The 25,500-nt window shown below is 36.6% G+C and overlaps 1 protein-coding gene across 9 annotated transcripts in view; it reads left to right on the forward strand.

Moving 5' to 3' along the window:
- Window positions 1-25,500, forward strand: part of CCDC7 (coiled-coil domain containing 7) — a 289,089-nt gene that overhangs the window by 28,003 nt on the left and 235,586 nt on the right. For 7 of the 9 annotated variants that reach the window (XM_024765653.1, XM_024765643.1, XM_024765603.1 and 4 more), the window contains 3 exons: window positions 5,644-5,705; window positions 6,800-6,856; window positions 18,795-18,870. In XM_024765653.1, the coding sequence (XP_024621421.1) occupies window positions 5,644-5,705; window positions 6,800-6,856; window positions 18,795-18,870 (195 nt within the window). Of the gene's footprint in view, window positions 1-5,643; window positions 5,706-5,876; window positions 5,931-6,799; window positions 6,857-18,794; window positions 18,871-25,500 lie in introns of those variants that run through there. The other 2 variants (XM_024765630.1, XM_024765633.1) reach the window with 2 other exon arrangements.

The raw sequence follows: 25,500 nt of genomic DNA on the forward strand, positions 1-25,500 counted from the left end.
TGGGCTTTCTATTCTGTTCCATTGATCTATGTGTCTCTTTTTGTGCCAGTACCATACTGTTTTGATTACTATAGCTTTGTAGCATAGTTTGAAATCACTGAGTGTGATACCGCTAGCTTTCTCAAGATTGCTTTGGCTCTTTGGGTTTTTTGTGTTTCCATACAAACTTTAGAATTATTTGTTCTGTGAAAAATGCCATTGGTACCTTGATAGGAATTGCAGTGAATCCATAGATTGCTTTAGATTATTATGGGCACATTAGCAACATTAATTCTTCCAATCTATGAGAATGGTATATCTTTCCATTTATTTGTGTCATCTTAAATTTCTTTCATCACTCTCTTAGTTTTCATAGTACAGGTCTTTCACCTCCTTAGTTAAATTTGTTCCTAGGTATTTCATTAGTTTTGATGCAATTGCAAACGGGATTGTTTTCTTAAGTTCTCTTTCTGATAGAGCTTTATTAATGCATAGAAATGCAACAGATATCTGTATATTAATTTTGTATTCTGCAACTTTACTGAATTTAATTATTAGTCCTAATAGTTTCTTGGTGGAGTCTTTAGAGTTTTCTATGTATAGTATCATATCATCTGCAATCAGTGACAGTTTTAAGTCTTCCTTTGCAGTTTGGATTCCTTTTATTTCTGATTGCTGTCTGATTTGTGTCTGATTCCTGTGGCTGGAATGTCCAATATTATGTTGAATAAAAGAGGCTGGATTAGGCATCCTTGTCTTGTTCCTGATCTCAAACTATTCCAAACTTGAAAAGGTCCTGACAGGAAATAAATGGAAGACTCTTTAGGTCTTCTTAAAAAGAAATGGGTTTTATTCTGATTATCATTGGGGAGGGTTTTGAGCAGAGCATAACATGATCTGACATATGTTTCAAAAGGACCATTCTGACTGCTGTGTTGAAAATTGACTATACAGGGTCAGGAGTAGAAATGGGGAGTCTAGTTGGGAGACTTTTGCAGTAATCCATGGAAGAGATGATGGTGGTTCAGATCAGGGTAGTGGTTGCGGTGGAGTTGGTGAGCTTTGAGATTCTGGACATACTTTTTTTTTTTTTTTTTTTTTTTTTTGCGGTACGCTGGCCTCTCACTGTTGCGGCCTCTCCCGTTGCGGAGCACAGGCTCCAGACACACAGGCTCAGCGGCCATGGCCCACGGGCCCAGCTGCTCCGCAGCATGCGGGATCCTCCTGGACCGGGGCACGAACCCGTGTCCCCTGCGTCGGCAAGCGGACTCTCAACCACTGTGCCACCAGGGAAGCCCCGAGATTCTGGACATACTTTGAAGGTGGAGTCAGTAAACTCTCCTGATGGATTGGATATTGTGTGTGAGAGGAAAAATAGCCAAGAATGAGTTCAAGACTTTGGACTTGAGCAGCCAGAAGGATGGAATTGATACTACCTTCACTGGGGTAGGCTGTAGGTGAAGCAAGTTTTGAGGAGGCAGATCAGGGGTTCTGGTTTGAAGATACTGGAAATTCTGAGTTGCCAGAAATGTTGTTAGGCATATTTGAGGGAGCCATTACATATATGTTTTGGTGTTCGGGAGATGTGAGTTGAAAATAGGAATTGGGATGCCGTTTACATATGGATGGGACTTAACGGTAGATATATAGTGAAGGAAGTGAGTGTAAATTGAGAAGAGAGGACCAGGGACTGATCCCTGGTGCCCTTCCAACATTAAGAAGTCTGGGACAAAAGGAGGGGCTAGCAAAGGGGAATGAGGAGTGACCTAGTGAGGCAGAAAGAAAACCAGTAAATGTGCTGTCCTGTAAGATAAATGAAGAAGGAAGACTATGCAAAGGGACTGTCAATGATGTCAGGTGCTGTGGGTCAGTCAAGAAGATTAGGACTAAGAACTGACTAGTGGATTTAGAAAGGATGTCATTTGTTGACCTTGAGAAGAGCAGTTGTTTTGAGAAATCTCTGGACAGAGGGCAGTTGGGGACAGTAACCATAGACAATGCTTTGGAGTGGTTTTGTTGAAAAAGGGGGAAAAGAATAGCATAGTAGCTGGAGGGAAGTGGGGACAAAATAAGGCTCTTATAAATTAGGAAAAATAACAGAATGTTTGTATGCTAATAGGAATGACCCATTAGACAGGAAAAGATTTATGATATAAAGAGTCAAAGAGGAATTGCTGGGACAGTATCCTTGAATATGTGAGTGGAGATGAAATAGGGGCTTGAACAATTATGTATGAAACCAGGTAGGAAGGCAGAGTATCAGGGTACAGATGCTGATATAGGGTAGATGTGGTGTAGAAGCCTGTGGAAGTTTGGTTGGTTTAGTCTTCTAAGGGAAGTAGAAAGAAAGGTTATCAGGTGAAAGTGAGGATAGGATAGGAGTTTTGAGAAGAGAGATGAGGATTTGTAATAGTCACTAAATGGAAGAGTGAATGGACAGGGACATATCTTTTGATTACCTGGTGATATTGAAGGCCTACTTGAAATCATGCATTTGGGTAAGATGTCCCTTTAATACTGTTGTCTCTGTTCAACCAATTTAGTTACCCAGTTATTTCTAATATCCTGTCTGTTGTAATGAATCATTCATAAAATCACCCTTAGCCAGCCATATAGAGTGCAAGAAACTATTTTACTATGGTATCAGATATTTTAGGAAAATGTATAATTCTATTTTACTTAGTTTAACAGGAATCTTTAGTATAGCTTTATTTCCTTGGTTTGCTGTAATTTTTATCCATTGCTTTGCTGCCAGCCTTTCTTAGTCTATTCCCTTCTTTATTTGACAGTTCTACTCTGCTTTTATTTCCAGTCCTTTTTTTTTTTTTTTTGTGGTACGCGGGCCTCTCACTGTTGTGGTCTCTCCCATTGCGGAGCACAGGCTTCGGACGCGCAGGCTCAGCAGCCATGGCTCACGGGCCCAGCCGCTCCGCGGCATGTGGGATCTTCCTGGACCGGGGCACAAACCCGTGTCCCCTGCATCGGCAGGCGGACTCTCAACCACTGCACCACCAGGGAGGCCCTCCAGTCCTTTTTAAAGTTTCCTTTTTAAAGTTTTTTTGACACTAGAAAAAAAATGGTGTGCATGTGTACATGTATGTAATTTATATTCTTCAGGCATATACTGTCTTGTTCTTGGTGGTAATACTAAAAATATGAAGAACCAGGATAATATGGGCACCAACTCATTAGAATAAATATTAGCAGTGAAGCAGGGTTCTGTATACCATTTGTTGTGCTAAAGATTACTCCTTTAGGTTCTGGATCCTAGGAAGGTCAAGGGGTGAGGGCAGTTGGCAGACACTTGATTGGCTATTTACCCATTTACCATGGGGCAGAGCTATTTACCGATTGGATCAGGAGAATTTCAGTGTTACTGTCATACTAGTATATGAATATCTGTATGAGTATCAGACCTTTTCTCCCTTAGCAAGAAGTCAGCCTGAACAGAATTCATATTTGAGATGTCTCACTTAGTAGATCTGAGTTATAATCTTTATAAACTTCATAATCTGCCCAATTCTTTCCAATTCATTCCGCTAAACTTCTTCGGTACTTTCTATCCCCTTTCATTGTTGTATCTTAAAAACTATTTTTTAAACATGCTTTTGTTTACATTATTGGCAAGCAGTCAGGCAGCCCCAAAGTGGCAGCACAGTGGCAGCTATGCGATTGGCTTGTCATACTTCCAAATATTAGGCTGGTATGGAGACAGTGGGCACAAATGGTGTTGAATTACTTATACAGACAGCAAGAACAAGGTCAGCGTGGTGTCAGCTCCCTGTGTTCCTGGTTCCACAGGACGACACAGAGCAGCAGGGACCAGATGACAGGCCACACAAGCGATTTGTTGCTCTGCCATGAAGGAGCAAAATGTAAACTACATCCATGCAGCTTTATAGGGTTTTTTAAAATTATTTTTTATTGGAGTAGAGTTGATTTACAATGTTGTGTTAGTTTCTGCTGTATGCAGCTTTATAGTCTTAACAGAGGGCTTCAACTGGGCTGTAAAGAAGAGTGGGGTAGAAAGCTCTGTGCTCAACTGAAATTAGGGAGACAGATGAGAAGTGAGCTTGTGTTAGTCTTCCACAAGACAGGAATGGAAAACTGCCTCATGGAGACTCTTCACCAGGCTTATCTTCTCTTTCTGCAGCAGAAATTTCAGGGCATTCTACTATGATTTGGGTCTGACTGCTGTCAAGCCTATGTGGATCTGTGTAATGTTGATAGAGTGCCATGGTAGAGCTCTTCCCTTATAGCATTGATTCTCAAATGGGGGATACTTTGTGCCCCAGAGGACACTTGTATGTAGACATTTTGGTTGTCACAACTAGGAGTGGGAGAATGCTACTGGCACTAGGTAGAGGTCAGAGATGCTGCATTGTAAAATGCACAGGACAGTCTCCCACAACAAAGAATTATCCAGTCTAAAATGTTGGTAGTGCCAGGGTTGAGAAACCCGTCCTACAGTGATCTCTTCCTTTGTTACTTCTTTCTTGTCCCCTATTGGTTGGCATCAAATAATATACCTAATAATTTTATTATGAATTAATCAATAATTAGTTACCAATTTAACTTAATAAACTGTTAATTTAATCATTCACATGTAAGTTTTCCTGTCAAGACTGTCACTTCCTCAAGATCAGAACCAGTCACGCACATCTACATATTTCCTATCACATGTAATAAACAGTAAATAAATATGAGTAATTTTTATGAATACCTGAATTAAATCAACTCCAAGTCATTTGTTCCCCTATCCCTAACCATATCTAGTATAGTAACTTATCCAAGTAAAACTTTACATTTATAAACAACCTTTTTTTTTGCATTAAACATACACAAAACCCTTTTATTTTACAGTTAAAATAGAAAGTACCCATAATTAGGATGGGCTACTATTTATTATGCAGTTACTTCATTGATCTCTCCATCTGTCAATGACTAGACTTAAAGGAATGAAGGCAGTGATACTTGAGTTGGCTTCAGTGGGAGCTGCATAATAGAGCCTTGGTTCAGAGGTTCAGATATATTAACCTGAGCTATCTATTGTGAGGCGTGAAATTAATTTCAGGCCATATATTAATATTAATACCTGAAATTTACATGTCTGATATGTGCTAGGTATTTTCCTAGTAACTTTACGTGTGTTCTTTGGTCCTTACAACTATAATACTTTATGAAATAAGTACTCTAATACCCCAATTTTGATAGATGAAGAAACTGAGGCTCAGGTTAAGTGACTTACGCAAGGCCACATATTTAGTAAGTGGGTAATTTACAGCAGGTTTTGAGCCAAGCAATTTGACTCTAGAACTTGTGCTCTTAACAATTGATTACACCATTAATAATATATTGGTAAAAAGAAATCTCATGGTTCTACCAAATACAGTTTTATTATTTTTGTTTATGTTGTTGTTGGTATACCTAATTATGTTCATGGAATACACAGAATTCATAGAATTACATAGTTTGACTTTTTTACTTGTTTTCTTGCTACTAGATAATTTACCTTAATGTCTGTGAATAAAGGTTAAAGAACATGTTAAATTTTATTTTACAAACTGCATATGTCTAGAGCATATATTCTAGTTCTTAAGTGTAATTTAAATGCTTAATCTTTGATAATAAATAAGTATGTTTTATTTATTGAAATCTTAACAGGGACAGTGAAATTCCACCAGAAGAAGTGCAAACTTATGAAACTGTACAGCAGAAAATTGAAGGTGATAATATTTTATACAAGTCCAGCCTTTATAGGGTTTCCTAAATGCACCAACATTTTGAGACTTAAAGTTTAAAAATTTATAGCCATAAAAATTATACAATGATAAATTCAAAGATATTCAATAACAGTTGATATTTTCAATAAAAGTTCTTATTATGTTCCAGATTCTGGGAGTGTATAAAATGAATAACACTTGGTTGTTACCCTCAAAATCCACAACATAGTAAGGATACAAGCACATTATATATCATTTTAATTTGGTGTAATGCATGATAAATGTATGTGTAATTTGCAGTGAGTCCATAGAAAGCCAGCTTGTTCAACCTGAGGGAGTTATTTAGGTTTTATGCAACCTTGAAGGATGAATAGGACTTTGTCAAGTGAAGATGGGAGATATTTGGTACTTTAAGAAGAGGGTATAGCATAAGAAACAGCATAAATAGGGAAATACCACTGGAATGGTTATGTTATAAAGTATGAAGTAATAGGTAGGGGTAAGATAAGAAAGAGCCTAGGCAGAGGGATTAAATGCTTTAGGAATACTTTCTTTTTTCCCCCATATATAATAGGGAATCATTGAAGATTTTTTCTAGGGAAGTGACATGTTGAATTTTACTTTAGAGAGATTATTCTGGCCACATTGAGAAGCTAGATTTGGGGATTGAGAGTAGGAGATGGAAGTTACTGCTGTACCTTAAATGTGTGATAGGTGCCTATATTAGAGCACAAATAAAGAGAGGAAAAGGGGAAGATTTGAGAAATATTTACTGGATAAAATTGGCAAAACATGGTGATTGGATATGAAAGGAAGGGAGATTAGATGATGGTAACATTAACTAGGAGAATACAAGAGGAAAAATAAGTTTTGTTGAGAAAATGATGAGTTCGTATCACTCAGTTGTTACACACATTTTTTTAGATGCTACACTTTGTTGCCTGATTGGGAAGGTCTACAGTTGTGGACAGCTCAGTTGTTTTTCTTAAAATTTTTGTTCTCTTGAATGAGTTATTAAAATAAAAACTATAAAATTTAAACTCAGTTAATAAATATAATTCATATTGAAACTCATGACAAATTCACTGTTATTTCAGAATTCATAAAAACACACTCAACTGAAGAAATTACAGGTGTTTCTGCGACTGAGCCACGTAAGTTTCCACTCATTAAGCATCTTTGTATTAATAACTTCTGTTGAGTGTATTAATTTCTATAATTTTCTATAATTTAAAGTAATAATTATGAAGTTACAACATAAATTCCCTGGAGTTTGGAGCCATACAGTTGAGCTGGCGATCAAGCAAATACTGAAATTCCTAGTTAGCTACTTGCTACCAAAAACAGACTCATTTTTAAAGAGTAACATGTTATTACTAGGAATGGAGGATTTTTTATTGTGATGAGAATATGCTACAAAAATGTTTCAGAGGTGGTAGGCCTTTGAGGTGGAGCAGTGATAAATTTAAGAGGTCATTTGCACGTCTTGTTACTATGAATTATAGATTATCTCATATATACTGGTGGTTTGACTGCAGCTGAGTACCTATCAGTTCGTGAATATAAAGAGCTGCTAGAACTCAAACTTCTAGAATTCAAACTTCTGACTACTTGTCAACAGAAAGGAGAAACTGCCTTGCTTATGTCTTAATACTGGAGAGAATTTTGAAACAATCATATAATGTATGCTGTGGAATATATTTTTAGAAGTAGAAAATAAGATTTGGTTGAAAAAAGTTGATGGAAATCCTTCCCTCTTTCAAATTCAGCTTTAAACCCTAACGTTGCCATGTTTAAATGAAGGGTAGCTATACATTCTACATTACTCCCAAGACCTATAGAGGCTTCTGATCTGAGGCAGCCCTGCCTGACTAGGTGGGGTAGAAAGGTGCCTAGAGCTTTGGAGTAGATAGTAAAAGCCTCTCTCTGCATCAAGGGGAACCCTCTGCACATCTGTGCAGCTCTCTCTCCCTCAATCTGTGCAGCTGTCTTCCGTCTAATACTGTGCCCTGTGAATTCTAGCTGCTTTGGCCTCCCCAGGCTCTAAACTTTGTCTCTGAACTCATGGAAACCAGTAAACTTTGTCTGGGTTTCCCTTCCTTATGCTGTGGCCTGGAAACTCCAGGCAGTAAGCTGGGGTCATCATAGAGCCATCCTTTGTTTTCCTTCTGTGAGGAATTACTGCAGTGCACCTTCTGTTTTCCAGTGTCTGAATATTGCTGTTTTATATATTTTGTCCAGTTTTTAATTGGTTTAAAGTGAAAAGGTAACTCTGGTCCCTGATGAGCCATCATGGACAAAAACAGAAGTCTCTGTGCCCACTTATAGGCCAGTGGAACACATTGTCCAATCACAAAACCAAGTTCTAAAATAATAAAATATAATAGTAGAAATTTTACTCGTATTTTTTAAGGGAAGCAGAGGACAGGGTTACATTGTACAATGTGGAGAAAACCCTTTTGCAAATTCCTCAGTTTCTTTTCCCATGGCAGCTCAGTCCCTGGGCTCCACTGGTATATGTCTACTCTTTCTCAGTACTGCCTGTTCACTTGTATACTCTTTTTCTCTTAAAAGTACCCTTTTTCATCTTCTCCAGTGAAATTTTATTCTGTTCTTCCCTTTTCATTCCCTAAATTCTATTAGATTCCATAGCCTAATCAATAAGACAAGTTACCTTTGAATTTCATTCTGTTTTTTGTACTATCATTTAATCTTGATGTTGCTTCATTTCATAATTAATAAACTCTTGTTTTAGAGAAGTTTTAGGTTTATAGAAAAATTGAGCAGAACATACAGAGTTTCCATATACCCATTTTCCACCCCACTCCTCGCACAAAATTTCCTCTGTTATTAAATTTTGCATTAGCGTGGTACATTGGTTAAAACTGATAAACCAGTATTTATACATTATTATTAACTCAAGTCCATAGTTTACATTGGGTTCAATCTTTGTGTCATACAGTTCTATGGATTGTGACAAATGCATAATGTCATGTATTCACCATTACAGTATCATACAGAATAGTTTCATTGCCCTGAAAATCCCATGTTCTCCCTATTCATCTCTCCCTCCATCCACTGAATCCCTGGTAACCACTAATCTTTTTGTTGTCCCTAGAATATTGCCTTTTTGAGAATATCATATATTTGAAATTATGCAGTCTTTTACTTAGCAATACGCATTTAAGGTTTCTCCATGTCTTTTTATGCTTTTATAGCTCATTTATTTTTATTGTTGAATAGTAATCTGTTGTATGGATGTACCATAGTTTATCTATTCATCTGTTGAAAGACGTCTATGTTGCTTCGAAGTTTTTTCAGTTATGAATAAAGCTACTATAAACAAAGGTGTTTCTACAGACAGAAGTTTTTCAGTTCATTTGGGTAGATACTAAGGAGTACAATTGCTAGATCATATAGTAAAAGTATGTTTAGTTTTGTAAGAAATTGCCAAGCTGTCCTTCACAGGGACTGTATCATTTTGCATTTTTACTAGAAACGAGCATGAGAATTTCTGGTGCTCTACATCTTTGTCAGCATTTGATGTCAGAATTTTGGATTTAAAACATTCTAAAAGGTGCATAGTGTTATATCATTTTTTAAATTAAATTAAATTTTATCTCATTGTTTTAATTTGTGATTCCCTATAATGTTGAGCATCCTCTCATATGTTTATTTGCCATCTGTATATCTTTGGTGAGGTATTTGTTCAGATCTTTTACCTATTTTTAAATGGGGGGATCATTTGCTTCCTTATTGTTGAGTTTTAAGTTTTTTGTATATCTTTGACACAAGTTCTTCATCAGATATGTGTTTTGCAAAGATGTTTTTCTCAGTCTGTGGTTTATATTTTCATTCTCTTAACAGTGTCTTTTGCAGAGCAGAAGTTTTGAATTTTAATGAAGTTGAACTTTTCTTTCGTGGATTGTGCTTTTGTTGTTGTGCCTAAAAGTCATCTTCAAACCCAATGTAACCTGGACTTTTTCCTATGTTATTTTCTAGAAATTTCATAGTTTTGCCTCTTATATTTAAATCTATGATCCATTTTGAATTGAGTCTGTGTCTAAATTAATTTTTCTTGCGTGTGAATGTACAGTTTTTCTAGCACTATTTATTAAAAAGACTAACCTTTCTCCATTGAAATGCCTTTGTTTCTTTGCCAAAAATCAGTTGATTGTATTTGTGTGGGCCTATTTCTGGGATCTCTGTTATGTTCCATTGATCTGTTTTTCTGTTCATTGCCAATACCATACTGTCTTGATTACTGTAACTTTTTTTTTTTTTTAAAGCTGTGGTTTTCTTTTTGTTGTTTTTTTTTTTTTGAAGATGTTGGGGGTAGGAGTTTATTAATTAATTAATTTATTTTTGCTCTGTTGGGTCTTTGTTTCTGTGCGAGAGCTTTCTCTAGTTGTGGCAAGCGGGGGCCACTCTTCATCGCAGTGCATGGGCCTCTCACTATCGCGGCCTCTCTTGTTGCGGAGCACAGGCTCCAGACGCACAGGCTCAGTAGTTGTGGCTCACGGGCCTAGTTGCTCCGCGGCATGTGGGATCCTCCCAGACCAGGGCTCGAACCCGTGTCCCCTGCATTAGCAGGCAGATTCTCAACCACTGTGCCACCAGGGAAGCCCCTGATTACTGTAACTTTATAGTAAGTTTTTGAAGTTGGATAGTGTCACTCCTCCAACTTTGTTCTTCAGTATTGTATTCTATTCTTTGGATCTGTTGCCTTTTCACTTAAAGTTTAGAATCAGTTTGTTGATACACTCAAAATCACTTGCTGGGTTTTTGTTGTTGTTGTTTTTTTTGTTTTTCCATGCTGTGTGGCATAGGGGATCTTAGTTCCCCAACCAGGGATTGAACCTGCACCCCCTGAAGTGGAAGACTGGAGTCTTAACCACTGGTCCGTCAGGCAAGTCCACTCCCTGTGTTGTTTTTTTTTTTTTTTTTTTTTTTTTTGCTTGCTGGGTTTTTGATTGGGATTGCATTGAAATCTACAGATCAAATTGATGAGAACTGATGTCTTAACAGTAATGAGTCTTCCTATCCATGGACATGGAATATCTCTCCATTTATGTGTATCTTCTTTGATTTCTTTCATGAGATAGTTTTTTTTCTTAATATAAATCCTGTACGTATTTATTTAGATTAATACCTAAGTATTGAGTTTTTTGGTACTAATAATGTAAATGGTGTGTTTATAATTTCAAATTCTACTTGTTTATTGTTGGTATATAAGAAAGGAATTGCAATTTACTTCTGTATATTACTCTTGTATGCTGTAATCTTTCTGTAATCACTTACTCATTGCAGGAGATTTTTGGTGATTCTTTGGGAATCACCTTTTTTATACAGGCAGTCATGCCATCTGTGAAAAAAGACAACTTTACTTCTTCCTTCTCAAACTTTATATTTTTCTTTTCTTTTCTTGTATTATTGCATTAGCTAGGACTTCTAGCATGATGTTGAGTAGGAGTGGTGAGAAGGAACATCCTTGTCTTATTCCTGATCTAGGGGGAAAGCATTTAGTATCTTAACATTAAGTATGGTGTTAGCTGTGGGTCACAGACTTAGAAAACAAACTTATGGTTACCAAAGGGAAAAGGTGGGGGGAGGGATAAATTAGGAGGTTGGGATTAATATATATACACTACTATATATGATATAATCGACAAGGACCTAGTGTATAGCACAGTGAACTCTACTCAATACTCTGTAATAACCTTTATGGAAAAAAATCTGAAAAATAATAGGTATATGTATAACTAAATCACTTTGCTGTATACCTGAAACTAATGCAACATTGTAAATCAACTATACTCCAATATAAAATAAAAATGTTAAAAAAGTATCGTGTTAGCTGTAGGTATTTCGTTTGATTTTCTTTATCAAGTTGAGGATGTTTTATTCTGTTTCTAGTTTGCAAAGAGTTTTATGAATGGGTATTAGATTTTGTCATATGCTTTTTCTGTATCTTTTGAAATGATCATATGGACTATTGATATGATAGGTATATTAGCTGATTTTCAAATATTGACCCAGCCTTGTATAGTTGGGATAAATTTCACTTGGTTGTGGTGTATAATTTGTCCCATACCTTGTCAGATTAAATTTGCTAATATTTTGTTGGGGTTTTTGCATCTGTGTTCATGAGAGATGTTGATGCGTGGTTATCCTTGTTTGGTAATGTCTTTGTCTTGTTTTAGTATTAGAGTAATAGTGGCCTCATAAAATGAGTTAGGAAATGTTTTTCTGCTTCTTTCATCTGAAATAGATTGTAGGTAACTGGTATAGTTTTTCCTATAGGTTTGGTAGCATTTGCCAGTGCAGTTATCTGATCCTGGTGCTTTCTGTTTTGTAAGGATATCAAATTATTGATCCCGTTTATATAAGATATATATTCTATTAAGAATATCTTTTTCTCCTTGTGTGAGTTTTGGTAAATTGTGTCTTTCAAGGAATTGGTCCCTTTCATCTAAATTATCAAATTTGTTGGCATAAGTTTTTCATAATCTTTTTTATTATTTTTTGATGTCCATGGGATCTGTTGTGATGTCCCCTCTTTCATTTCTGATGTTAGTAATTTGTGTCATATCTCTTTTTTCTTAGTTAGCTTACTCATTTTCTTGATTTTTTCCAAAGAATCAGCTTTTGGTTTAATTGATTTTCTGTAATTTCCTATTTTCATTGATATCTGCTCTAATTTTTATTTCTTTTCTTCTGCTTACTTCAGATTTAATTTGGTCTTTTTTTTCCTAGTTTCCAAAGGCAGAAGCTTAGATTATTGATTTAAGATCTTCCTTCTGTTGTGATGTATTCATTAAATGCTATAAATTTCCCTTTTACTGCATTTCACAAAATTTGATGTTACATTTTCATTTTAATTTAGTTCAAAATGTATTTTAGTTTCTCTGAGACTTCTTTGTCATATGCGCTATTTAGTAGTATGTTACCTAATCTCCAAAATATGTTGGGATTTTCATGTTGTCTTTCTGGTACTGATTTTTTTTTTTCCTGGGACCTAACTATATATTGTCTGCAACTTTAAATATAAAGTTAATAATAAATAATAATAAAGATAATGGTAACATTTACCAAAAGAAAGCAGGAGTACCTATATTAATTTGAACAAAGCAGACTTTGGAGCAAAAAAAATTTATTAAGAATAAATAGGGGCGTTTAATGCTAAACGAGTCAGTTCTGCAACAAGACACAATAGTCCTCAATGTGTATGTGCCTAACAACAGAGAGTCAAAATAAGTGAGGCAAAAACTGATGAACTGCAAGGAGATATAGATGAACCCACTATTATAATTGGAGACTTCAACACCTTTCTATCAGAAGTAGACAGATGCAGCAGGCAGAAAATTGGTAAGGACTTAGTGAACTCAACAACACCATCATTCAGCTGGATAAAATAGACCTCAATAGACTACTTCATGCAACAAGAACAGAATATACATTATTCTCAAGCTCACACGGTATGTACACCAAAATAGATCATATTCCAGGCTATAAAATACACCTTAACAAATTAAAAAGTAGAAATCATATAATGTCTGCCTTCAGACCCCAAAACAATTAAATTAAAAATCAGTACCAGAAAGGGAATTCCCTGATGGTCCAGTGGGTAGGACTGCATGCTTTCACTGCTGAGGCCACAGGTTCAATCCCTGGTCAGGGAACTAAGATCCCTCAGGCTGTGTGGTATGGCCAGAAAAAAAAAGTCTGACAACAGTAAGTGTCTACAGGGATATGTAACTGTGAGTGAGGTATACATCGGCACAATCACTTTGAAAAATAACTTTTCTTTATCTAATTAAGTTGTGGATGTGCATACCTTTAAACTCTTTTTCTTTTTAACAGCTTTACTGAGATATTATTGACATACAACATTGTACAAGTTTAAGGTGTTTATCATAACGATTTGATACACATATATATTGTGAAGTGCTTACCAAAATAAGGTTTTTTACATATCCTTTATCTAACATAATTACCATTTTGTTGTTGGCATTGTTATGGAGAGAATATTAAAGCTCTGCTCCCATAGCAGCTTTTAAGTATACAATACAGTATTAACTGTAGTCACCATGCTGTGACCTTAGGTCCCTGGAACTTAATCATCTTATAACTGAAAGTACTCTTTGACCAATATTTCCCAATTTTCTCCACCCCACAGCTACTGGCAATCACCATTATGCTCTCTGTTTCTATCATTTCAGTGTTTTTAGAGTCTACATATAAGGAAATTATACAGTATTTGTCTTTTTCTGTCTGACTTATTTAACTAAGCATAATTCCCTCAAGGTCCATCCATGTTGTTGCAAATGGCAAGATTTCCTCTTTAATGGCTGAATAATATTCCACTGTGTGTGTGTGTGTGTGTGTGTGTGTGTATTTATCCATTCACTTGTCTGTGGACATTTGGGTTGTTTCCATGTCTTTGCTATTATAAATAATGCTGCAGTCAGAGTTCCCTGGTGGTCCAGTGGTTAGGACTCATGGCCTGGGTTCAATCCCTGGTCGAGAAACTAGGATCCCACAAGCCATGCAGTTTGGCCAAAAAAATGCTGCAATGGACACAGGAGAGCAGATATTGCTTTGAGATAGTGATTTCATCTTCTTTGGATATATACCCAGAAGTGAGATTCCTGGATCATATAGTAGTTTTATTTTTAATTTTTCAAGGAACCTCCATACTGTTTTCCATAGTGGCAGTACCAGTTCGCATCCCCACCAATGGTGCATCAGGGTTCCCCCTTCTCCACATCCTCGTCACCATTTGTTATCTCTTGTCTGTTAGATAATAGCCATTCTAACAGGTATGAGGTGATATCTCATTGGGTTTTCATTTGCATTTCTCTGATGATTTGTGTAGCTGAGTACCTTTTCATGTACATGTTGGCTATTTGTATGCTTTCTTTAGAAAAATGTCTATTCAAGTTCTCTGCTCATTTTTTAATCAGATTATTATTTTTTTGCTATGGAGTTTTATGAGTTCTTTATGTAGTTTGGATATTAACCCCTTATCAGATATATGGTTTACAGATATTTTCTCCCATTCGGAAGGCTGCCTTGTCAATTTGTTGATGGTTTCCTTTTCTGTGCAGAAGCTTTTTAGTCTGAAGTAGTTTCACGTTTTTAAAAATATGTATATTTCATTGTATTCTTCAGCTTGAAAAGTTGTTTGGTTCTTTTTTATGTTTTCTATCTCTTTGTTGAACTTCTCATTTGTTCTTGTATTATCTTCCTAATGTCATTAAATTGTTTTTCTGTGATCTCCTAGCTCTCTGAGCATATTCAGAACAATTATTTTGAATTCTTTGTTGGGCGCTTCCTGTATCTTCATTTCTTTGGGACCAGTTACTGGAGGCTTAATGTATTCCTTTGTTAGAGTCATGTCTCCCTGATTTGTTGTGATCCCTGTGTCCTTGCGTAGGCACCTGCACATTTGAAGAAGCAGTCATCTCTTCCTGACTCTATGGAGTGACTTCAGTAAGGAAGGATTTCCAACCACAGGTGGGGGAGTGCCCAAGTACGCCATCACCCCACATGTAGTGCTGTGGGTGCCAGGTGTGGGGACATGTGGTGGGATTGGCTGGGGGCATTGTGACGCACTTGCTCAGGCCATTGTAGTCCATAGCACTGACAACCGTGTGGTCCTTGGTATGTGTCTTGGGGGTCTTCAGAGGCTTCACAGGCTGTTGGGGTCCTCAGCATTGTCTGCAGGTACAGCAGCAAGGAACCAGGGCAGGCAGTGGGAGTGGCCAGAGCTGGTGGTATGCACACGCTCAGTTGTGAGGGCCAGCCGCAAGTGCCTGTGTAGCGGCAGTGGCCAGGTGCAAACACACACATTGTGGCGGGGGCCAGAACAGGCAGCAAGGGCTGGAGTCAACTATGGGCACACGGGCAGCTCAGGAGTCCTGGTAGTCAGTGTGCACCACTGTGGCTTTTGGGTCTCACTACAGGCATACAGCAGTGGAGGCTGGTGATAGGCCACGGGTGTGCAGGTGCACAGGTGGAGGGGCTAGCTGCAAGTGACTACAGTGATGCAGGTCGGTGACAGAAGACAGGGCCTGATCTGGGCCCACAAGCAGCTATGGGGATCTGGCTGTTGGTGTGCTCTCCTGTGGCTGCACAGTCTCCTGATGGGTATGCATAGGGCAGTGGTGATTCGTGACGAGCTGGGCTGGGAGCATGCAGGTGTACAGCTGGAGCGGCTTAGCCCTGTGTAAGCACGTGATGGTCTACGTGAGCCACAGAGGTTTAGGCTGGTGTCTCACACTCACTCAGCCACGGAAGCTTGGGCTGGCTGCTGGCATGGTTCCTGGGCTGCAGTGATGGTGGTGGTTGGGGCAGGGGAGTAGGGAGGGACTCAGGCAGCTGGCAGCAGCTGTGGGGTGAAAGCTGGTGAGTTTTGCGGGGGTCTGCAGTGGCTGTGCTGGCCATTGGTTTCTTCAGCCGTAAAAGCTGCTGGGCTCCTCAGTGGAGCAGTCACTGGGAACTGTTGATTGTTAATCTGTTAAACTGTCAATTGTTGATCTTTGTTGGGGGACAGAGGCTAGGGTCTCCTACTCTGCTGTCTTAGTGATGTCATGTTCTTAAACTCTTGGACTACTTTCATACAAGTTTTGTTTGTAATAGTCCCCAAATTGGAGCTCTCAAATATCTGTGATGAGTAGAATGGATAAGTAAGTTGTGGTCTATTCATATATTGGAAAAGCATATCATAATGAATATGTTTGAAATCTAGCTGCTGATAACATCATTCATCTTACAAACATATTATTGACTGAATGAAGTCCTAAATATGTAGAGTATTTTCATTTATGATAAATTAAAAGCCACGAAAACTTAACTGTGTTCATTAAGGATACTAACAAGGGTAGAAAAGATATAAAGATGAGAAAAAAAAGGATAGTAGGCACCTGTAGGGTGAAGGAAAGGGTTATGAATGGGGTGGACCACATAGAGAGCTTCTAGGATATTGACAGTCCCAGGTGCCTAATTGTTGACCTTGAGTGGTGGTTGTGTGGATGTTTGCTTTGTAATTATTCATTAAACTATAAATATATTTTTATTTATGTTTTGGTAAATATAATATAGCTCATGATTATAAAATACAAATGAATATTAAGAGAATTTATTTATATTGGGACTTGTAAAGAATGAAGCAAAGCCTAGAAACTATAGAACAAAAAAATCAGTAGATTTGGTTAAGCATAAACATTCTGTACATTAGAAAATATCAGTAAGTATATAATTGATACTAGATTGTTAACTGTATTACACACTATATGCTAGTATTAATTGGCCCCTACAAATGAGTAGTAAAAAGGCAGACAACTCAGGAGAAAAATGGACAAACATACGAACAGGCATGTTACAGAAGAAGAAATAAAAATGTCCAAAATATGTGAAATGATGCTTGACCTAACTAGTATCAGGGAAATGCAAATTAATGCATGAATGTATAAGAGGCTTAATGGCCATATAGTATTCCATTTTATGGTTATGCCATAATTTATTTACTGTTCTTCTGTTGATGTTCATATAGATGATTTCTATATTTCTATTTCCATAAACAGTACTACTGTTAGCATATTTGTAAGAGTAAAAACATAGTAACAACGTGCATTTTTAGGACTGGCTAAATGAATTACAGTACATTCATAGCAATGGAGTGCTGTGTAGCTTTTAGAAAGAATAAGATAATTTTATATAAAATGCTTAGAAACATTTTCCTTGATATTTAAAATGATAAAACAAGATAAAAACACTATATGTACATTTTATCCCATTTTTATAATCATTCTATATAACATGCATTCTAGGTGCTGTCTCATATATTTTCCCAAGAGGAAAAACCTGTCCATTGATAAATAATATGCATGCATTATTAATATTTTTTACTTACTAATAAAATACTGAAGCTTTATTATAATAGAGAAAAGAGGTCCTCCTCCCTCCACAATACACAGCAAACAACTGGATCTCCCTTTACCATTTTGGCTTCTTCAGAATGACTGTATAAGCCACTTTGTTAACCAGAGGCACTCTGCTCAGGAAAGGGCCTTAACTAGAACAGTTCAATAAGGCATGGGTTCTCTGATCTCTTTTCTTCTGTTTTAAAGTTATTCATAGTGAGAACTTGAGGAAGAAGCAATTGGACCCAAGCTGTTGCATTTGGCAATGGAAGTGTAATGTTCCCATCTATACATTCTATGTTACTGAGTTGTAATTCCCAAACTAGTAGAATCATAGAGATGGGCCTGTTTTAGGGGCCTCCATAACAAATTGCCATAGACTGAGTGCATTAAACGACAGAAATTTATTTCTCACAGTTCTGGAGGCTGAGAAGTTCAAATCAGGGTTCTAGCATAGTCACGTTCTGGTGAGAGCCTTCTTCCTGTATTGCAGATGGCTGTCTTCTTGCTGTGTCCTCAAATAATGGAGAGAGAGCAGGGAGAGAGCAAGCGAGCTCTCTTGTGTCTTATGTGGCTCCATTCTCATGATTTAATTACCTCTCAAAGACCCCCATCTCTAAATATCATCATATTGGAGATTAGGGTTTTAACATATGAATTTGGGGGAACACAAATATTCAGTCCATAGCAGGGCCTTTTCTCCCTCCTGCGAACTGTAATTTCAAATTGTGACGAGAATAATAGTTAATGTTCTTTGTAACCCTTTACTGTATACAAGGCATAATTTAAAATTATGTCCTATACTATTATCAGATTAATTTTAAAATATTGTTTATTGTGCCATATTACTTTCTATGCAAGTATTTTTAATTACTCTCTCTTGCCTGTAAGCAATTCTGAATTTGATTCTTTCTTCTAAAGCTGACTTCTCCCAGTATACTCTTTGACTATTTAGGGAGTACTGACCCTCCCAAAGCAAGGCCTCTGGTTTACTTGGTTTCTTGATATACTTGATTTATTTTGTCCCCTTGATATATGTTGCACATTTCTGTTGTCTCCTCTTTATCTAGTTCTCACATATAGCAGTGAGTTATATCAGCATACAGGTATAACTTCTGCCATTTATAATACCTTTAAATGTTTTCTTTTTTTTTTTTTTAAACAGTAGAAACTTCTACAATGACTAATCGATTGAATACCATGTTGAAAATATTTGAAAATCAGGCAGATAAATTAAAGAGGTAAGCTTTTAAAATAACTCCTTTTCATCATTATAAATACAGGTGCATATTTATTTCAGATAAATTGGAAACAGAAAAGAAAATAAAACCACTATTAAAAAATTTAGTGTTGTTAACTTTTATGATATATATAATTTTAAAAGTTAAAATTATAATCATAAAGAATGTGAAATTGTATAACCACAACGGAAAATAGTATGTTCCTCAAAAAAGATGATCCATTTTTTGGATCATGGAATGGAAATCCAGCAATTCCATTCCTGGGAATATACCCCCCAAAATTGAAATCAGGGTCTTGAAGAGATATTTGTACAGCTATGTTGACTGTAGCATTATTCATAGTAGCAAAGAGGTAGAAGCAACCCAAGTGTCCAATGATGGATGAATGGATAAAGAAAATGTGTTATATACATACAATGGAATAGTATTCAGTCTTAAAAAGGAAAGAAATTCTGACATATGGTACAACATGGATGCATCTTGAGGATATTAATGCTGAGTAATTATAAGCCAGTCATAAAAAGACAAAATTGTATGATTTCACTTATATGAGGCATTTAGAGTGGTCAAATTCATAGAGACAGAAAGTAGAATGGTAGTTGCCAGGGTCTGGGAAGAATCAGGAATGTGGAGTTATTTTTAATGTGTATAGAGTTTCCGTTTTACAAGATGAAAAGAGTTCTGGAGATTGATTGTACAACAATGTGAATATAATTATCACTACTGAACTGAACACTTAAAAACGGTTAATATGGTAAATTTTATGTGTATTTTACAGTTTTAAAACAGTAAAAAAATATAATCATACAAAATGTAGTTTGCATATAGATGTTTCACTTATAGTTCTTTGTAAACTCATAAAATTCTTTTTAAAATAAATGTTTTAAATTAAAGTAAAACATATTCAGACAAGCTCACATCACAGCATTTTCAAAGAACTTTCTTTAGCATTGAAAAATTGAGAAAGTTTACATGATCAGATTTTTTAATTATCAAGTCCAAGGATCAAGATTTAATAGAAGAATATAACATAAAATGTAAAGAAAAGGATATCCTGGGCAGCTGTTGAAAATGGAACTAAAGAACTTAACAGCTTACATTAATTGGTGGTCAGGTACTTGGTATGTAATCAAGTTAGGCCTTATTTTACTTTTTCCCTCTTCTATCTCATTAGAGTCCTCCCTATCAGAAGGGTAGGGTAAGAACTTTCACAAATTTGTCAGATGAAAGCTTTTAGCATGTTCTAGGGGCATTCTTAAAGTAGGAGGCTGATTTCCATGAATATTCTTTCCTTTGGAACAGGGTATTAAAGCAGTCATATGTATTACTATTATTTATTCTAGCTCCTCATATTAGACTATGGGTACTAGTTATAACTGGTTTTAAAATTCCTGGGTGTAAAAGAAAGCAGTGGGAAGGATTAGCTGAATGGATTACTATAAAGGTGAGGATTTCCAACTTGAATTGTCTTATACACAGAATAAGCTTTGTATAATTGTCTGGTCAGAATATGCTCAGTACGTTGCTTGCTTGTCGAGAAGCATCTTGAAAGTCATTGTGGATGACCTACAGTTCTTACAGGTGGCTATATTAGTTTCACAATTGTTATATTGAAAAGCATGTCGTGTAGAATAAAATCACAAAGCAACTTTTTTCAGACTCCTTATATTCATTTATATTCACTTACTGGGGCTAGTTTTCCCTCTGCTCCTAGAAAAAGACTAGGGCAGTACCATGAGTTTTCTGATCACTCTTAGGTGATTAATTTAAATATAATTATAAGCACTGTCCTGAATTGGAAATTAAAATCCCCTGTCGGATATTAGTCAATATTTTCATTTTCATTCAAAGTTAGGATTCTCTCCCCTTTCCCTAGAGCCTACTGGGGGATGTGGTTGGCTTTTCTCTTTTCTTACCTCCTTTCTCACTAACTATTTGTATTTTCTGTTCTCCATGTTTTTGGGAAGAAAGGTAAGGTACAAAAGAAAGGTCTTATTTGACTGTCACTGCCTTCCTTCTGCATAAATTCAAATAACATAAACCAGTTTTCTGAGTATTCTCCTTAAGGTGCCTCTCTCTAATAATGGCTATCATATCCACCTCTCCCTTAAGTATTTGAGTAGGTCTCAAGGCACCAGACAGCTCTCTGTAAAGAATATTTAGAAGTACTCTTTCTCAATCTTCTTTCCTGACCCTTTTATGTTATCCATGTGGGTGAAAGGTTTTAACACTCTCCCTTCCTTGGCTGCCTACTGTTTTCTTCAGTGGTAATGGTCACCTGCCTCATTTCTTCCTCTTTTTTTTTTTTTTTAATAAATTTATTTATTTATTTTTGGCTGCATTGGGTCTTTGTTGCTGTACGCGGGCTTTCTCTAATTGCAGCGAGCGGGGGCTACTCTTCTTTGCGCTGCACAGGCTTCTCATTGCGGTGGCTTCTCTTGTTGTGGAGCACAGGCTCTAGGCACATGGGCTTCAGTAGTTGTGGCACGTGGGCTCAGCAGTTGTGGATCGTGGGCTCTAGAGCGCAGGCTCAGTAGTTGTGGTGCACGGGGTTAGTTGCTCTGCGGCATGTGGGATCTTCCCAGACCAGGGCTCAAACCCGTGTTTGAGCATTGGCAGGCGGGTTCTTAACCACTGCACCACCAGGGAAGGCCCTCTTTTTTTTTTCTTCTTCCTGTTTTTTTTTTTGCATTTTTTTTTCCACATCTTTATTTGAATATAATATTCCTCATGATATAAGCAGTGGGCTTAGAGTCTTAGTTGATGCCTCCATTTAACAACCTGTTACAGTTGTATCCTTTAACAGGCTGTGGCAAAAGTCTTAGTGCAGTTTTAAGAATTAATAATTTGGAGACTATAATGATACAACTGTTCAAAAGACACCATTTTGAAATTTGATTATGTACATTTCTTTTGTACTTATTTAAAAATTTTTGAATAGTAAATTTTTTTTGGTTAAATTCTGTTTGGGTCAGCATTTTCCATATTCAGTCAGACTGAAAAAGATTAATTTATTGTTTAAAATACACAAAACTAGGGCTTCCCTGGTGGCGCAGTGGTTGAGAGTCCGCCTGCCGATGCAGGGGACGCGGGACAAAACTAAATGTATTAAAGAATGGAAATAATTAAACTTTCAAATGTTTATTTTTGGGGGTAAGTCTGTAGCATTTATACTTCTGAAGTCATTGAAGCTTAAAACTACACTAACATTTTAAGAGTATCTTGTATTTATTGAACTTCTGTCATGTGGCTGAGTGCTTGGGACAAAATCCCAACTCAAATTGGTCTGAGCAAAAGATGAATTTTATTAAGAAGACAACAGCAATATGGCTCAATTTCAGAAACAAGTATAAACCAGAACTTGAACACTATCAAGACACTTTTTCCCCCTCTGTACAAGAGCTTCATTTTCTCCTATTGCAGATCTCTTTCTTCCTTCTATTTTCTTTTTTAACTTTTTGCCTATAGGTGGGAGGCCCTGATTGCTGACAATTCCTAAATCTAATCTTTCAGTTTTAGTTACTCTGAGGGATAATATTTGAATTTCCCAAGTCTAAAAGTCCTTGGTGAGAAAATTGTCAGTGCAGCCAGAGGCAGGTGCCTATTTCTGGACCAGTCAGCTCTAATCGAAGGCTTATGGTCATGTAAGCTTTCTTAGGAATTATACTAATTCAGAGGGGTGGGGTCAGGGGGTTCCCAGAAAAAGGAGTGGGGTCTACCTATGAGGTGCTTAGTGGTAAGCAGATGTGGTGGGATGAAAACCATAATATAGGATAACATTTAGAAAAAAGGATTGTATTTCGTTATTATGGATGAATTATATAGTAACAAGTTAGGGCAATCATGCTAGTCCTTGGGGAAAGCTAATATACCTTTTTTTCAGGATCTGGTCAATGCATTGTCTAGCCATTTGGTCTGTGGATAGTGGGAAATGGACAAGTAATCATAGACTCAGAGGACCTTGAAAAGTTCTTTCTTCAATTATGGGCCATATTGGGATTACAAGTAGAGATTGGATTGCAGGGTATTTTTTCCAAGGCATAGTACCTCTTTGGTGAAGAGAGTGTTTAGATCTGGTGACTAATCTTGGGAATGAAGTTGTCAACATCGGTGACAATATTGCCCATCATCAGAAACGTGTAGTCCTGAGGGGACAGCAGGCCTATTAAGAAATCTATCATGATGTGTTTTCTAAAGAGGCAGAAGAGTCAGAAGGAAGGACAATAAGCTGTCTTGCCTTTCAAACTGTCTTTAGCCCAGGTACATGTATCACAGGTAGGTATGTTATGTCAAAGGTGGAATTATCATAATTCCAAGGTGGCAAATTCAAAGTCTTGAATGAATTTCAGTGACCAGTTAGGGCACTGGCAAGGCAAAAGGCATCCATTTGGTTAGAAGATAATGACAGAATCTTCACTCCATGCAAAAAGTTAAATTTAATGTTTATTACAGACATAAATGTCAGAAAACAGAATCATAAATATAGGGAAGGCATTTGACTATTGAAATTAAAAGTATCTTCAGAAATGAATCAAAGTTAAAAGGTAAGCAGTGGATGAGAGAAAATATGTGTGCATATAGAAGAAAGGAGTGATAATAAGAATATAATTCCACAAAAAGGCAAACAACCTTCAAATAATAGGCAAAGTACATATATATAGAGAGATATTTAAGGAAGAGACAAAAATGGCCAATAAACATTTTAGGAGATGCTCAATCTGATATGTAATCAGGGAAATAGAAAGCAAAGCAGCAACAATACATTTTTTTCCCCATCAGTTTAACAAAAAGTAGAAGTTTTCTAATATCAAGTCTTGACAGAGATGTAGTGTAATAAATACTCTTAAATTGCTAGTACCATAGAAATTGCCCACTTTCAAGAACAATTTAGCATAGTTTATTTAACAATAGCAACAAAACGTTTGCCTGATTCTTTTAATCTACCCTAGAGAAAGGACTATTCTCAAGGAGGCATATGTAAAAAGAAATTTATCATATCACTGTGATAATAGCAAAAATCTAGAAAGAATTTAATTTTTTGTTAGTAGGAGTATGGCTCAATCATCTCTGGTAAAAGGATTGTAAGGGAATTCTATGAGCAACTGTATGACCACAAATTAGACAACTTACATGACCTGGACAAATTTCTAGAAAGACAGACTATACTGATTCAAGAACTGGAAAATCTGAGTATAACTGAAACAAGTAAAAAGATTCAATTACTAATTAAAATATTTCCCAACAAGAAATTCTCAGATGGCTTCACTGATGAATTCTATCAGATATTTAAAGAAGAATTAATATCACTGTTTTACAAACTCTTTCAAAATGTAGAAGAGGAGTTAATACTTCTCAACTCATGCTATGAGTCTAGTATTACTCTGATACCAAAGTCAGACCACAGTGTCACAAGAAAACTGCAGACCAATATATTATGAATATGAACACAAAAATACTCAACAAAATGCTAGCAAATAGAATCCAACAACATATAAAAAAGGTTATATACCACAAGCAGGTGGGGTTTATCCCAGGAATGCAAAGTTGGTTCAAAATGCAAATATTGTGCTTCTCTGGTGGCACAGTGGTTAAGAATCAGCCTGCCAACACAGGGGACACGGGTTCGAGCCCTGGTCCGGGAAGATCCCACATGCCGTGGAGCAGCTAAGCCCACGCACTACAACTACTGAGCCTGTGCTCTAGAGCCCATGAGCCACAACTACTGAAGCCCGCACGCCTGCACTCTGCAACAAGAGAAGCCACTGCAGTGAGAAGCCTGTGCACCACAATGAAGAGTAGCCCCCACTCGCTGCAACTAGAGAAGGTCCGCATGCAGCAACGAAGACCCAGCGCAGCCAAAAATAAATAAATTTATAAAAAAATAATAAAATGCAGATATCAATAAATGTAATACATGATATTGATTGAATAAAGGAGAAAAAATCACGTGATTAGCTTACTAGACAAAGTAAAAGCATTTGACAAAATCCAATAGCCTTTTATGATAAAAAATACTCCACAAACTAGGCATAGAAGGGAACTTTCTTAATCTGATAAAGACTATCTACAAATACCTATAACTAACATCATAATATATTCTCTCTAATATATTAAAGAAAAAACTTAATGGTGAGAAAACTTAATATATTCTCTCTAAGATCAGGGACAAAATAGGACATTCTTACCACTTCTGTCGACCATTGTAATAGAGGTTCTATCTAGGGCATTTAGAGAAGAAAAGGAAATGAAAACTACCTCTTTTTGCAGATGTCATGACCTTATCTATTGACAATCCTAAGGGATCTATTAGAACTATTAGAAGTAAATTAATTTAACAAGGTTGCAATATACAAAATTCATAAATAAAAATCAATTATATTTTAATACACTAGTTGTTATGGGTTGAATTGTGCCCCCCCCCCACCAAATACATGTTGAAGCTCTAACTTCTAGTACCTCAGAATGAACTTAATTGGTATAGGGTCATTGTAGATGTAATTAGTTAAGATGAGGTCATAGTGGAGGGGGATGGGCCCTTAATCCAATATGACTGGTATCCTTATAATAATATTGTAGAAGGCAAATACACACAGAGGGAAGACAGTCATGGAGGCAGAGATTGGAGTTATG

Source organism: Neophocaena asiaeorientalis, unplaced genomic scaffold, assembly GCF_003031525.2.
Source record: "Neophocaena asiaeorientalis asiaeorientalis breed wild unplaced genomic scaffold, Neophocaena_asiaeorientalis_V1.1 scaffold217, whole genome shotgun sequence".
In the NCBI taxonomy this organism is placed as follows: domain Eukaryota; kingdom Metazoa; phylum Chordata; class Mammalia; order Artiodactyla; family Phocoenidae; genus Neophocaena; species Neophocaena asiaeorientalis.